The 12,295-nt window shown below is 43.8% G+C and overlaps 1 protein-coding gene across 7 annotated transcripts; it reads right to left on the bottom strand.

Moving 5' to 3' along the window:
* Positions 1–56: 56 nt before the first annotated feature.
* Positions 57–6,682, bottom strand: hmg20a (high mobility group 20A). 7 transcript variants are annotated; one of them, XM_084671303.1, is made up of 9 exons: positions 6,565–6,682; positions 4,739–4,806; positions 4,256–4,465; positions 3,758–3,890; positions 3,175–3,212; positions 1,953–2,028; positions 1,354–1,569; positions 1,014–1,146; positions 57–737 (listed from the first exon to the last, which is right to left on the bottom strand). In XM_084671303.1, the coding sequence occupies exons 2-9, from the start codon at positions 4,802–4,804 to the stop codon at positions 734–736; spliced, it is 876 nt and encodes a 291-aa protein (XP_084527429.1). In that variant the 5' UTR covers positions 4,805–4,806; positions 6,565–6,682; the 3' UTR covers positions 57–733. The 7 variants fall into 7 exon arrangements, with proteins under 7 accessions (XP_084527429.1, XP_084527428.1, XP_084527434.1 ...); XM_084671302.1 differs by having other exon boundaries at positions 4,739–4,815; positions 6,565–6,676; XM_084671308.1 differs by having other exon boundaries at positions 1,953–2,025; positions 4,739–4,815; positions 6,565–6,676.
* Between the last annotated feature and the right edge of the window lie 5,613 nt (positions 6,683–12,295).

Here is a 12,295-nt window from a genome sequence, read left to right as displayed (position 1 = left end):
AGTATATATAAATCGTCAATTTAAAAACATCAGCAAAGAAGAGAGGTGCACTGCACTTTAGTGTGTGTGTCAACATACTGAATGTTGGTCAAATGAAAATTTATTAATTGACTCACAACTTTAACAAAACATTTATGGACTGGCACATTTTTTAAATTAGGTTCAATAATTTTAACCCAATTACAATCAGGTTAATAAGGTTATTGTTTGAAATGAGGTTGAATTTGGTTAATTGAGGAATACACAAGTGCCTTAATGACATACAACTACACAAGACATGTAAAGATGACTAAAGAATACAACAAAAATCTTGGCTTAAAATAAATAAATTCTGACTTCAACACTCCAGCATACTACTATGTGGAATGGATGACATTATCGTGTCATATACTTGGATGGAACAAATATAGGATTCCATAGTCATACAAAACCATCAACTACAGCTATATAAAAAATTGTAGACAGATAAAAAAATTGTTGTAAAAAAAGACAATAAATAGTCAACACTTAACCATGTTCTTAAAAGGCTTTAAAAAAAAGCAAACAAGTGACAGTTTCCTCGTGGAGCAGAAGTGTCAGTGATGGAGTAACGCTTGTGTTCTCAGCAGTGTCAGTGATGGAGTAATGCTTGTGTTCTCAGCAGTGTCAGTGATGGAGTAATGCTTGTGTTCTCAGTTGGCATCACGAATGGCCTCCACACACATCAACTATCCCACGATCCAAATATGTCCGATTACCTAGACGAGAAAATCATCACATGGATTTTAAGATGTATTCCTTTTTATTATTAAGATTAGTATGTTTCCTTGGCCGCTGGTATTCTCGACCTTTTTTTGGTTATGAGTTGATAAGGAGTAGGCCAGTTTATACAACCCTGAATTGTTTGAACACCTTTTTGTTTCCAACCCAAAGCAACATAGTGCAAAAGCATTGGAAACATTAACTAACAAAGGGTGATGCACTGACCACAGCAGGTGTGACAAACACAGCCTCTGAGGCCTCAGAAACATTACCTGTCCAGACGGTTGACCACGTCCCGGACCGTGCTGATGAGGTGGTCATGCTCCTGCGGGTTAGCGAGGATGAGGCCGTGGAGTCGCTTCATGTAGGAGTCGATGGTGTCCAGGGTGGGGGTCTCCCCACTGCCTGCAGGCAAAACACAGCATCAGCACAACGGTGACCTGAAGGGGTAACTTTTTTTGTTGTTGTTGATTTTAATCATACCACAGTGCTGTTGGTGAGTAACCTATACACTGTAGTTTTTGAAGTGTAATATCACAATTTTGAAAGTGATGTTTGTGTATGCAGCGGTGTGTGGGTTGGTGTCTGTTGACGTGTTAGTGTGTGTCTCACCAGGCAGAGCCACTGAGGAGAAACTGGAGGTCAATGCTTGGCGCAAGGTCTCCAGGTGCTGTTGTAGGAGGCCGTTGCGGCCCCTCTCCTGCATCACGTCGCCCTCCAGACGCTCCACGGCGCCGCGCATGCTCTCCACATGCTTCTGCAAGGCGGCGTTGCGCTCCTCGTACTCCATGTTAGTCTTGCGGAGCTGGCGCATCTCCGCTTCGCGAGCTGCATGCCAACAGAAACACTACAGTCAGATGCTGCAGGCCAACAGAAACACTACAGTAAGACGCTGCAGGCCAACAGAAACACTACAGTAAGACGCTGCAGGCCAACAGAAACACTACAGTCAGACGCTGCAGGCCAACAGAAACACAACAGACGCTTGCTTACAAGACAGAGATGGAAGGAAGCAGTGCTGGCTGAGGCTATCAATAATTCACAAGAGCAAGGCACACTCAGCTAAACTTACAGTATACTATTTTAGGATGAAGTAGAGGTGCTAAAGTAGGATGAAGACGAGGTGCTAACTAAAGTACTATGGTGTTGATTGTTACAGTACAGCAAAAGTAAGATGGTTGAAACTGAAACCATGAAAGACTGTTTGGTACCTTTGCTGTGGTTGAGAAACTCCTCAGTGAAGATGGGAATGTCAAACACAGACCGCTCTTTCCCATCTGTGTCCTTCTGGTCAGGTTCAAAGTAAGAAACAGATAGGACAAAGACAGGAAAAGACAGTGGAAAATAACATCAAACCCAATGGAACGTGCTGGTAGGGACCAATATAATACTGCTGTGACAGTGCCACATCATCTGCTATTATAGAAAGGCATGGGGCACTGGGACATGAACGGACTCGGAGAACTCTTCATCTATCGTACACATTTTTACTCAAGCTTAGAGTGTGTGTGTGATGTGGACTAATGACAACCAAGAGAGGGGTCGTTAATCTTGGAAGTGGGAGGTAGCAGGCAGGGGTTGCTCAAAGCAGGTAAGATGGTCATCTACAATGATTAACTTGATGCCACAAAAAAGGGTGGTTTGCAGGCAGGGTAGAAAGTTGCAACAGGCCGCTCCAGTATTAAAGATTAAAGCGTGCAATGTAATCCATCCCTTACTGCCCCATTTCAATTGACAGTAAGTTGAATGTGTTACAGTAGCTTGGTACTGTGCTCCAGGGGGTAGTGTGTGGTCCTAACCCTACCCCCTACACAGCCACGGGATGAAGGATCGCTAAATACGGCTTGGTCACCTTGACTTCCACCCTCCCTGCTTGAAAATTCAGGGAGATTTACACTAGAACCCTATAATCACATCGCTTTACTTCATCAAAAATGAATTAAACACTTACCAGAAGCGAGGGGTTTGGATGCCTAATATAAAGAGGGAGCCAAAGCAGCTTAATCTAGCTTTAGTGCCGCTAGACTTCACGTCCAGCAACCAATGATGGCCAAGCCTTTAGTTGAGCTCTTATGTGATAAAAAAGACTGTCATTGGGTTCATCATTTTAGGTCGTAGAAGCATGCCAAGGTTTAAACTGGATCACATTAGGATATATTAGCCATACTCTTTAGAGGGGGGAAACATGCTTGGTATGTGTACTGGCTTCAAACTGAGACAAAGTTCCAATATATATTTTTTAATAAGTGAGTTTAACACTCAGTCGAAAATTGAGTACAAAACATATTTTTGGAAATGAAACACATTCACTGTCCGTGCCACTAGACGTATCTGCCATAAATACTAATGCAACAACAAACTGGAAGTTGGTTGCAAGCTCATTGATAAATGTGTGTGGTTCAGGACAACCTGGGCACGGAAGGGTTAACTGACCTCGTGAAGAGACTCACTGGCTACCTGGTGACCACCATCTGGAAGAAAAGAACAGAATAAGACAGGACAGGAGATGATTCATGCTTCCTCCACCCAGCATGCGTCTTGCTACATCTTGAACCTATAAAGGAGGAGTTATCAGGGAGGCTTGCCAGCCCCTTTCCAAAAGAGAAAGTCTTAAAGAAATATCAATGACAGCCAGTGGTAAACTATATCTATCCAATACATGTCTCAGCTAACAGGTTACTGATGTGCACCTCCACTTTACAGTCAAAGGTGTTCTAGCTCCTCCGTATTATTGATGCTTTCAGTCATACGTCTTCAAAAGGCCAAATAGAGCAGCTAAAGCTGTGTATCATACTGGACATGGGGGATGGGCACAGCTCAGCTGTAGAGCATTAGACTGAAGCTCAAGAGGTTGCAGGTTCAAATTTCCCTATGTATGTCACTGAGACCACATATAGTGAACTGCAGATTACAATAGCTTCATTTCCATCAAACCCAACTGATCAGTCCTGAGGGTTTTCTTAATCTGGTAAACAGCAAAGAAAACCTTCCTTTCCAAGTTGTGAGTGGTGTTTACCTCCACGATGCCTCTTGCCCTTCTGTTTCTCCTGGACCTTCCTGGTGAAGTGCTTGTAGGCCTCTGTTTTCTGGTATTTCTCCAGCTCCCGCATATAGCGTTCCTTATCCTTCTCTGCCTCATCCAAGTAATGCTGTAACACAGGAGAGACAGGCAGTGACACAGACGGCAGTGAGACAGACGGGCAGTGAGACAGACGGGCAGTGAGACAGACGGGCAGTGAGACAGACGGGCAGTGACACAGACGGCAGTGAGACAGACGGGCAGTGAGACAGACGGGCAGTGAGACAGACGGGCAGTGAGACAGACGGCAGTGACACAGACGGCAGTGAGACAGACGGGCAGTGAGACAGACGGGCAGTGAGACAGACGGGCAGTGAGACAGACGGCAGTGAGACAGACGGGCAGTGAGACAGACGGGCAGTGAGACAGACGGGCAGTGAGACAGACATGTGGTGTGGCCCTTGGACTCCCAAACCCCAGTGGGGATGGACTCACCTGCTTGTCCTCAGGGGGCAGTTTGCTCCACTCGTTGCCCAGCATCCGTGTAATCTCTGGGAAGGGAACATCAGGCCTGTCAGCCCTCAGCTGTTCCCTGCGGTCGTTCATGAAGCGAACATAGCCGGTCAGGGGAGCCTTGGGGGCGTTGCTGTCCTTCACGGGCTTCTTCCTCTTCCTTCCCTTAGTCCAGCTGCCTCGTCTGGACTTCTGACATCAGAACAGTACGGATCAGAACAGTGAGTACAGAACAGAACAGTGAGTACGGATCAGAACAGTGAGTACGGATCAGAACAGTGAGTACGGATCAGAACAGTGAGTACGGATCAGAACAGTGAGTACAGGTCAGAACTATTTTTAAATGCTGACAGATCATTAAGGTGCACTTCTATTCTGATTACCCAGTACAGTGGACTCTTTCCTCGCAAAGGAGAGCCCCTTCATCCTCATCTTCAAGGAGAAGCTCCAGAGGTGTCATCTTACCTCATCTCCATTTCTCTGGCTGCTGTTGTCAGTGTTCCCTCCAGGCGAGCCTGTCTGCTCCTCCATGTCTCCTCAGACTATGACAACAAAACAGGAACATGCTTAGGTGGCGGCAATACAAATATCAGAACATTTTGGCTTCGCTTTATCAATGGCATAGGGTCAATGTTGCTAGGCCTACAGGAAATGACATATAGCCACAGAGACTGTTCAACAGAGAAACCATTCAGAGAGTCTGGGGTGAGGAATTGCACAAATACCAGTGGGGATGCTTCGGAAGGAAATGGTGCACAGACAGACTGTCTCATTGATTACTCCTCAACACACCAACCTGTTTGTTTCTCTCCTGCACCAACCCTTTTCTTGGCCCAATAAATGTCTTGGCTAGAAAATGTTTCCGCTCATAGAAAAGTCTCATCAGTTTCGGAGGCTTGGGAAAACAAGAGCTCTACCTCTTCATGAGATTATCTCCATATTGTACCTAGTCAGATTTCAACTGAAGGAAGTATTGCAGTGGTATTGTGTGAAATAGCATGTAATGTCAGATAAGGCCTAGCCAGGTTGAACAAACACAAGGCCTTTGATGTAATTAATTGGGTGAGGTGGTTAAAAATAACCAAATGCTCAATGGACAACATAGAATCTATGGCCTTGGAAAGCTTATCAAAACAGGCGTTCAGTTTAAATATTTTTATGGAAGCCTAATAAAAACTGTGACCCATTTTTTAGAACAGTTTGCCAATTTAGGCATATAATCTAAATAGTAGGCTAGTATACGATTAATCAATGATGAGGCCCAATGGCTACAGACGACAAATGCCATTGTACATCCTTATCAAACTATTTGCCTATTTAATAGTAGCACACATTAGTAGCACACATAAGTAGCACACACAGTTCGTAGCAAATAGACGACACAAAAAGCAGATTGCATGCAGGGTTTTTGTAGCGTTATATCGCTCTCTGCTGGACCGCGCGTGCTCCACACTGAACCTGTCTCGTACCAATGTGGCTTCCCCACCACCGACCAGTCAACCGCCTTTCTACAGGGTTCACTGAGAAGTGGGTTAACAATAGCTTTTTTCAGAGATAAACATCTTACAGACTTTCGGAAATTGCTTTGTGAGAGCCGGGTCTTCAAAGACAGACAGAATGGCTAATTTACCGTTCCTCCTCGATAGTATAGCATATCAATATTATTTTAAAATACAAATATATGTTATATGTAGACTTTCCGCAAGGAAAAACTGTGAGCTTGGATGTCGTGGAAATACATATTGCAGGAGTTTGCTAAAAAATAAGAATGTAATTTCAATAATTCAAAATTGTAATTTCAGCATGTGTAGGCATCGAGCAACATGTTTGCTGTAGACCTACTCTGCTCCATCCACTGTTCTTTCTATGCCAGTTCACTGGAATAACACTGAAATTAATAGTGCTTAATTTTCTCAATTCAACAGTAAACATTTTCATAAAACATCAGGGTGTGGCTAATCTTGACTAGACAGCTGGCAAACTACTGCTGTCAAATCCAGTTACCTAGCGCTATATATTTCATTTGTAACTACCTAAATGATGTGGCTATAAATTGCATACAAGCGCAGTCTACATTTAACAGCCTCTAAGACGTAACATATAGTTTACGTAGCAAACGAAGTAAATAATGAATACAGTATTGCAATGCTAACCTAGTCTCTGGCTTTGTGCAGCTAGCTAGCTTTCAAGCTAGATTCAGCTAACTTGCATGAAACCTAAAACGTAGAATGATATGGAAATGGAACATAATTCGTATACACTGTCTATTAAAAGCATAAAAATACACTAACCTGTGACGTAAACCTTTATGAACAAGTCTAGAAACGATTGCTAGCTGATGATTTACCTAATCAAAACAAAAGCTGCAGTAGTTTCCGCTACACATTACCATCACCGCGTCACTACCGGTCACCAATGTTGCGTCAAATGTGTCACCAGGTGGCGACATTCCCTTTCTCTATGATTAACAGGGAATAGTAATACATCTTAACGCTGTGATTATAATAATAAATTGCTTGACATATTAGGTTTAGTGATACCAAATACTGCACCCACTGACACAAGGCCCCAGATAGGCACCGGTTCCAGACACATGCCTAGATCTGAAAGCACGAAATAAAACAATGCTATAGCAATTTTAAGAAGATACAAACAGAACGTTTTCCCTTGGCAGGCAAAGTTGACAGGGGGATTTTTCCCCGTGTTGATTTCTGTGCACAGACATCTGAGAAAAACACCAAAAGACGAGATCGGAAAAGCCAAGCAAGGTTTGTTCTAAAACCTCCTTGCCACATTGACTGTAAACGTCCAGATCGGTCGACCTACACAGTAGGGGGACGAGCAGCAGCATCCAGTGAGCTGCAGCAACAGTGGCATTTGGCCTGGGTGTACACATCCCAGATGTGAGCATCTCAGCAAATAACCTACTTTTATTATGGAGGTAGGGAGATGTGCACAGAATTTCAACCCAGGTATTGGATTTTGCAAGATCACAGCCACTCATGTCAAGAACAGATATTTGTGTAAAAAATGTGCCTTGCTCAAAGTGACATCTTACAATGTTGTGGAACAGGAAGCCTACTGTTTGAGAGAGTAGACATTTGTCAGAATGACTTACTGGACTTGAGACTTCTGCAGTTCTGCAGTTTTTGAGTCCACACCCTCTGAAAAAGTTGTCCATGTTGAACACATGATGGCACTGTTATAACAGGACAAACGCTAACCCTTGAGAATGATCATCTCTCACCTACCATGTGTCACCTACGGGTTGTCAAACTATGTAGCCTAAATGCAGCCTAGCTTCACTGATAGTACACACCCTTGGTGTGTCTTCATATGCAGCAGAAAGGTCCACCAGATTCGGTCATCCTTAATAAAAAGTTGTCGGCTCGAGACGCTAGAATTTGATCTGGTGGTGTGACTGGTGTGCCTATAAATAGAAATCCAGACATCCAAGAGTATGCCCTAAATACTGTAGTCCATTTTGAGGTCAGATTTCGTGGAGATTTCGTCCATGTGTTCTCTCCAGCTCTGTTTTCAGGATGTGACATATACATATCGGCAGTAAGGGCTGTAAACAAAAGGATACTATGAAAACATGCCAAGTTCAATTTACCCTAACCTTTTACATCCTTCACACTCCCGGGGTTGTTTGGGCACAGGAGGCAGTAGGTCATTATGACCCCACCCCCTCAGATCATGTCACTTTCATTCAGCTGGTCGTGACATGTGAGGCCCACTCTGCGAAGACAGTGAGGGGGCCATGCTAACTCCTGGTCCCTGGTGTGTCTCCATATGTGTCCTGACCTGTTTGTCACAGCAGCTGGGGAGCTAGAGGCTGGCCTCCACCGCCCACAGTCCCTGTCTTACTGAGCTACAGGACACCTAGAGTAACAAGTCATGTCTAGTAAGGATAGGGGATTCATATTCCAGCTACAGAGACAACAGACCAAACATGCACATGAGCACATAGTGGTATCGATCGTAATAGATGGCCAGTAGGTCACTTCCTGTGTGGTTGCTCAACCTTGGGATCAGTTTAGTGTCGGTCTCCATCATCTGAAGTTGGAAGGACACTACCATAGCGTACTGCAGATCTGGTAACCTATGTGACAGAAATTTTAAAAGAGCTGGAAAAAACAACTGTATGACACCAGACAACACCTTATGGTGTGTCCTTTTACTGCGGTTGTATTACATTTTGTGTCTGCATGATCTGCCACGATCTCGTGAAATAAAGCACAGTGCTATTAAGTTTGTTTACCTGCAATAATTGGTTTTCTACATCACCATGTGAGCGTCCTAAAAATGGACTTGCATGACAACTATGACTGAGACTTAATGAATTCAAGTGGTGCTCCTGAGGCATCTTTTTAATGATGTTCTAGAAACATCACAGCTGTTGCTGTCTTGGTGACAACTTTCAGACTAACACACTGTCATTTTGCCTGTAGCTATATGAACACACCTCACGTATATCGCATTACACCGAACATTTGTAGATAATTAAATGTAACAAATACAATACAGGCATGATTGTAATAATTGCAATTATTTAGCTGAGTTGCTATAATTTAAGATTTATTTTCAAATTAAACTGGTTATAAAGGCAATTACATACTGTATCTTTGTACACTAAATGAAAAAATACAGGGAGGCAGGCATGCACACATATGTACACATATTTCACACTGTCACCTCCCAAATAAACACAAACAAACATGGGATTTTCCATCTGGACTAAATATGTACAATGTGTGAAACCATAACACACGGACAAAGAATGCAATTGTGTGACAATTGACAGTAAATGTCTACAATAACAACCCTCTCCTGGTCCCAGTTGAGGGGCTTCTATTCCAGACAGCTGAGCTAATGGAAGCCTGCGTGCTGCTTGGACTGGTGTACCTCAAGGCTCCTCCCTTCCGTTTCCTGGATGCTCCCCGAGGATGCATTGCTTCTGCATGTATCCCCCCTCCGCTCACCATCTCGCACTTATTTCTAATGTCCGTTTTGCACGTTCTCCCTTTATCTGCCCCGCTTCTCTTCCTCTTCGTCTCCATCGGCCCTGTTTCATGGCTCGCAGGCCTGGGGAAACTCTACCACACAGCGGATGTCAGGAGGCCACTTTGGTTCAAGCCTGGCTGGAGACAGGATTTAATTAGCAAGTCAGGCGATAAATTACCACTACAATTAAGTAGACAGCCCCCTCTTTTTCTGTTTACGCCCAGGGAAAGTCAAACCAAAACAGAGAATCCCAGGCAGACACAGCAGTTTACTGTAGATGAGCACACAGGAGTTAAAGGCTGCCGAGGGCCTCCCTAAATGTAAATATAGTTGAGGGTGTTCGCCGCTCTCTGAAGGGACAAGCTTTCTCTCGTCTCGGGTGACAGATTGGCATTTCTGTCCTTGTCACAGAGACTGTTCCTTGGCACGGGCCCAGAACACACATTTTACTTTAACAGTCGACACACAGCATGAGCTCAGTCCCCAGACTCGACGCTCAGACACTAAACACAGATGTCCCTCTTCTCTGTCTCTCTTCCTTGATCATTTTGAGAACAATTCTAATCAGTAAAATGCCTTGACGCTTGGTTGTTTCTGCCATTTATCTAAATGATGGTTTTTCAGATGTGTAACAGGGACATGGACTAGGGTGCATTTACGCTACATAGTTTGACAACCCTAGGTGACACATGGTAGGTGAGAGATGACCATTCTCAAGGGTTAGCGTTTGTCCTGTTATAACAGAACATCATGTGTTCAACATGGACTGTGTGTCACCCTGACTCATGATTATGGCTCCAAAGATTTTATATTATCTATGTTGCAATATGTGTGACCAAGATTTTATAGCAAAAAAATATTCACTCAATGCATTCTCTTGTGGTGGACACCTGGAAATATATCTTGACTGATTTATTACAGGGGAATAATGAGCAGTATTCAAGCTAATGGGATTTAAAGAGAGCGGCCATCGAAACACCACAAAAAGAGGGTAGGTGTGGAGAATCAAGAGGGAGGAAAGTCGTCGCAGAATGAGCCTGGGTAATCCATCAGATGCCAGTCGTCATTATGGCTGTGGATGCGCCATGAAAAGAAGGCCTTTATCCTGCTTTCCTCCAGCCATTAGTGGCACTCAGGCGAGGGATGGCAGCAGCCCCTCTTGTGCCGAGGGACCCTTAGTGACTGATGGGAGCTGGGCAAATCCTACTGAAGTCTGGCTACACTAGATGGCACCTAGGGCCAGGAAGTAGAAATATATGTGTGTTGGTCCAGGTTTATGTGGGTTGAAATCTGTCAGTGTGCATTCACTGGATAGTGTGTGTGTGTGTGTGTGTGTGTGTGTGCATGTGCATACACGTGTGAAGGTGTGCTGGACATCAACACATAAAGGTCCTAAACAGATACACTTGGACCCGACAGAATCAGTGCACTACTTTAACATAACATTACACTGGAATAGTTTGGTAGTATTGTGGGGTTTTGCTTTACATCTGAAGTCATAACAGATAAAGATACACAGATAACATAGATAAATCAAATGCCATCTCCAGGAGAGGGCAGTGGTTAACAGTAGATACCTATCAAAAGCCCTCTGAGGAAACCAGGGGATCCTCAAGAGGCCTAAAGCATGACAAGTCAAGAGGAGAAAACCTTTCAAAGAGGGAAAGAGTACAAAAAGGTACAAAGGGAGCAAGTCTGAAATCCCTGGGTGACAGTTGGCTCTTTAAAGGGCTGTCACATTGAAGTTTACAGTGTTAAAGACACAGTATGAGACTGATTAATATGAGGGCTGAACGAAAAGTGGCACATACGACCGAACACTTTGAATATTGTGCTCCGGTCATGCAATGGAGTAACCATAGCCATAATCAAATATGTATTGCCTTGCAAACCTGTGTATTCTTGCACTCAAATGTTACATTGAAAGTGCCAACATGTAAAATATTTTCATGGGTTATTTTAACCCTAACCATATGGTACATGTACATTTAGATCGTCATAGTGCAGCTGTCCAGAAGCAGCAGGCCACGGCACATTGTCTACAGACCGGGTAGCCTACAGTAATGAGTTTATCGCTATGGTCTGCGTGAGTGTTTCTTCAACTCTGCTAGCTAGCTGACACGAATAGCACAAACAAACGTCGCTGGAGAGCTTCAGAAGGGGATGAGGATATGATAAATAAATAAAAGTGGGCTATACTAAATTTAGCTAGTACTTAATTTTTGCTGTAATCTGTGTAACCCTTAAATTCAGGACATAAGCTACCTTAAAAATATCATACTATCTTTTCCATCATATAAGACAATTTATATATTTATCAGGGATCCGCTCAGTGCAGAGATGTTTCAGATCATAGTGCAAATATGCTAGCTAGAGTGGTCAGCTTTTTGATGTCTTTGTCTGTCACTCTCCCTCTCTTCTCAAGCCTTACTCTTGTCTTCTAATCGCAGTGGCAGGCTTGAGATGGAGACGAGCGCAGAGGATGGACGTGAGAAGGGGAAAATGCCCCAGTTCGCTGTCAGCCTTGGAGGACATGCTCACAGCCCTAGTGTGACAGTCCCAGCCAAGCTGTCCCCTGTTCACTGCCAGTCAGGCAAATGACAAAAGAATACAGAAAATACACCTCAGGTGAAGACACAAGGATAGAAAGAGAGAGAGATAAAAAAAGGGAGAAAGAAAATAAAAATATGTGGAGAGATGGGAAAGAATGGTAAGAGTTTAAAGAAGATAAGAGAGGGAGTGTATTTGTGTGTGTTGTGTTTCTGTGTGTGTGTGTAAATGGAGGGGTGGGATATATAAACACCTGTTTAGCCGTGGTATCAGTCATCTCGTCTCATGAGTATATGCACACACACACTTGTGTGGTGTGGCGTGCCATGGTGTGTACAAAACAAAGCCTGCGTGTCAAAGAGCGGCCGAACAGACTGCAGAGATCAAACATCAGAGACAGGGAGGCAAATCAGTTGACTTTTCTCCAAGATGAGCATGACTGCTGACAGCAGCTCAGAGCCATAC

This window comes from Hypomesus nipponensis, chromosome 14 (genome assembly GCF_054491055.1).
Source record: "Hypomesus nipponensis isolate SF chromosome 14, ASM5449105v1, whole genome shotgun sequence".
In the NCBI taxonomy this organism is placed as follows: Eukaryota; Metazoa; Chordata; class Actinopteri; order Osmeriformes; family Osmeridae; genus Hypomesus; species Hypomesus nipponensis.
Note: the sequence above shows the minus strand (reverse complement) of the source record. Positions and strands in the feature narration are given on the sequence as shown.

Bases quoted from the DNA above. Each gene is read 5' to 3' on its own strand.
- hmg20a (XM_084671303.1), bottom strand. From the start codon at position 4,804: ATGGAGGAGCAGACAGGCTCGCCTGGAGGGAACACTGACAACAGCAGC. The intron at 4,466-4,738 runs GTAAGATGACAC...TTCTGATGTCAG, and splicing joins GCCAGAGAAATGGAGATGAG to AAGTCCAGACGAGGCAGCTG. The intron at 1,147-1,353 runs GTGAGACACACA...TTTTGCCTGCAG, and splicing joins CTCCTCAGTGGCTCTGCCTG to GCAGTGGGGAGACCCCCACC.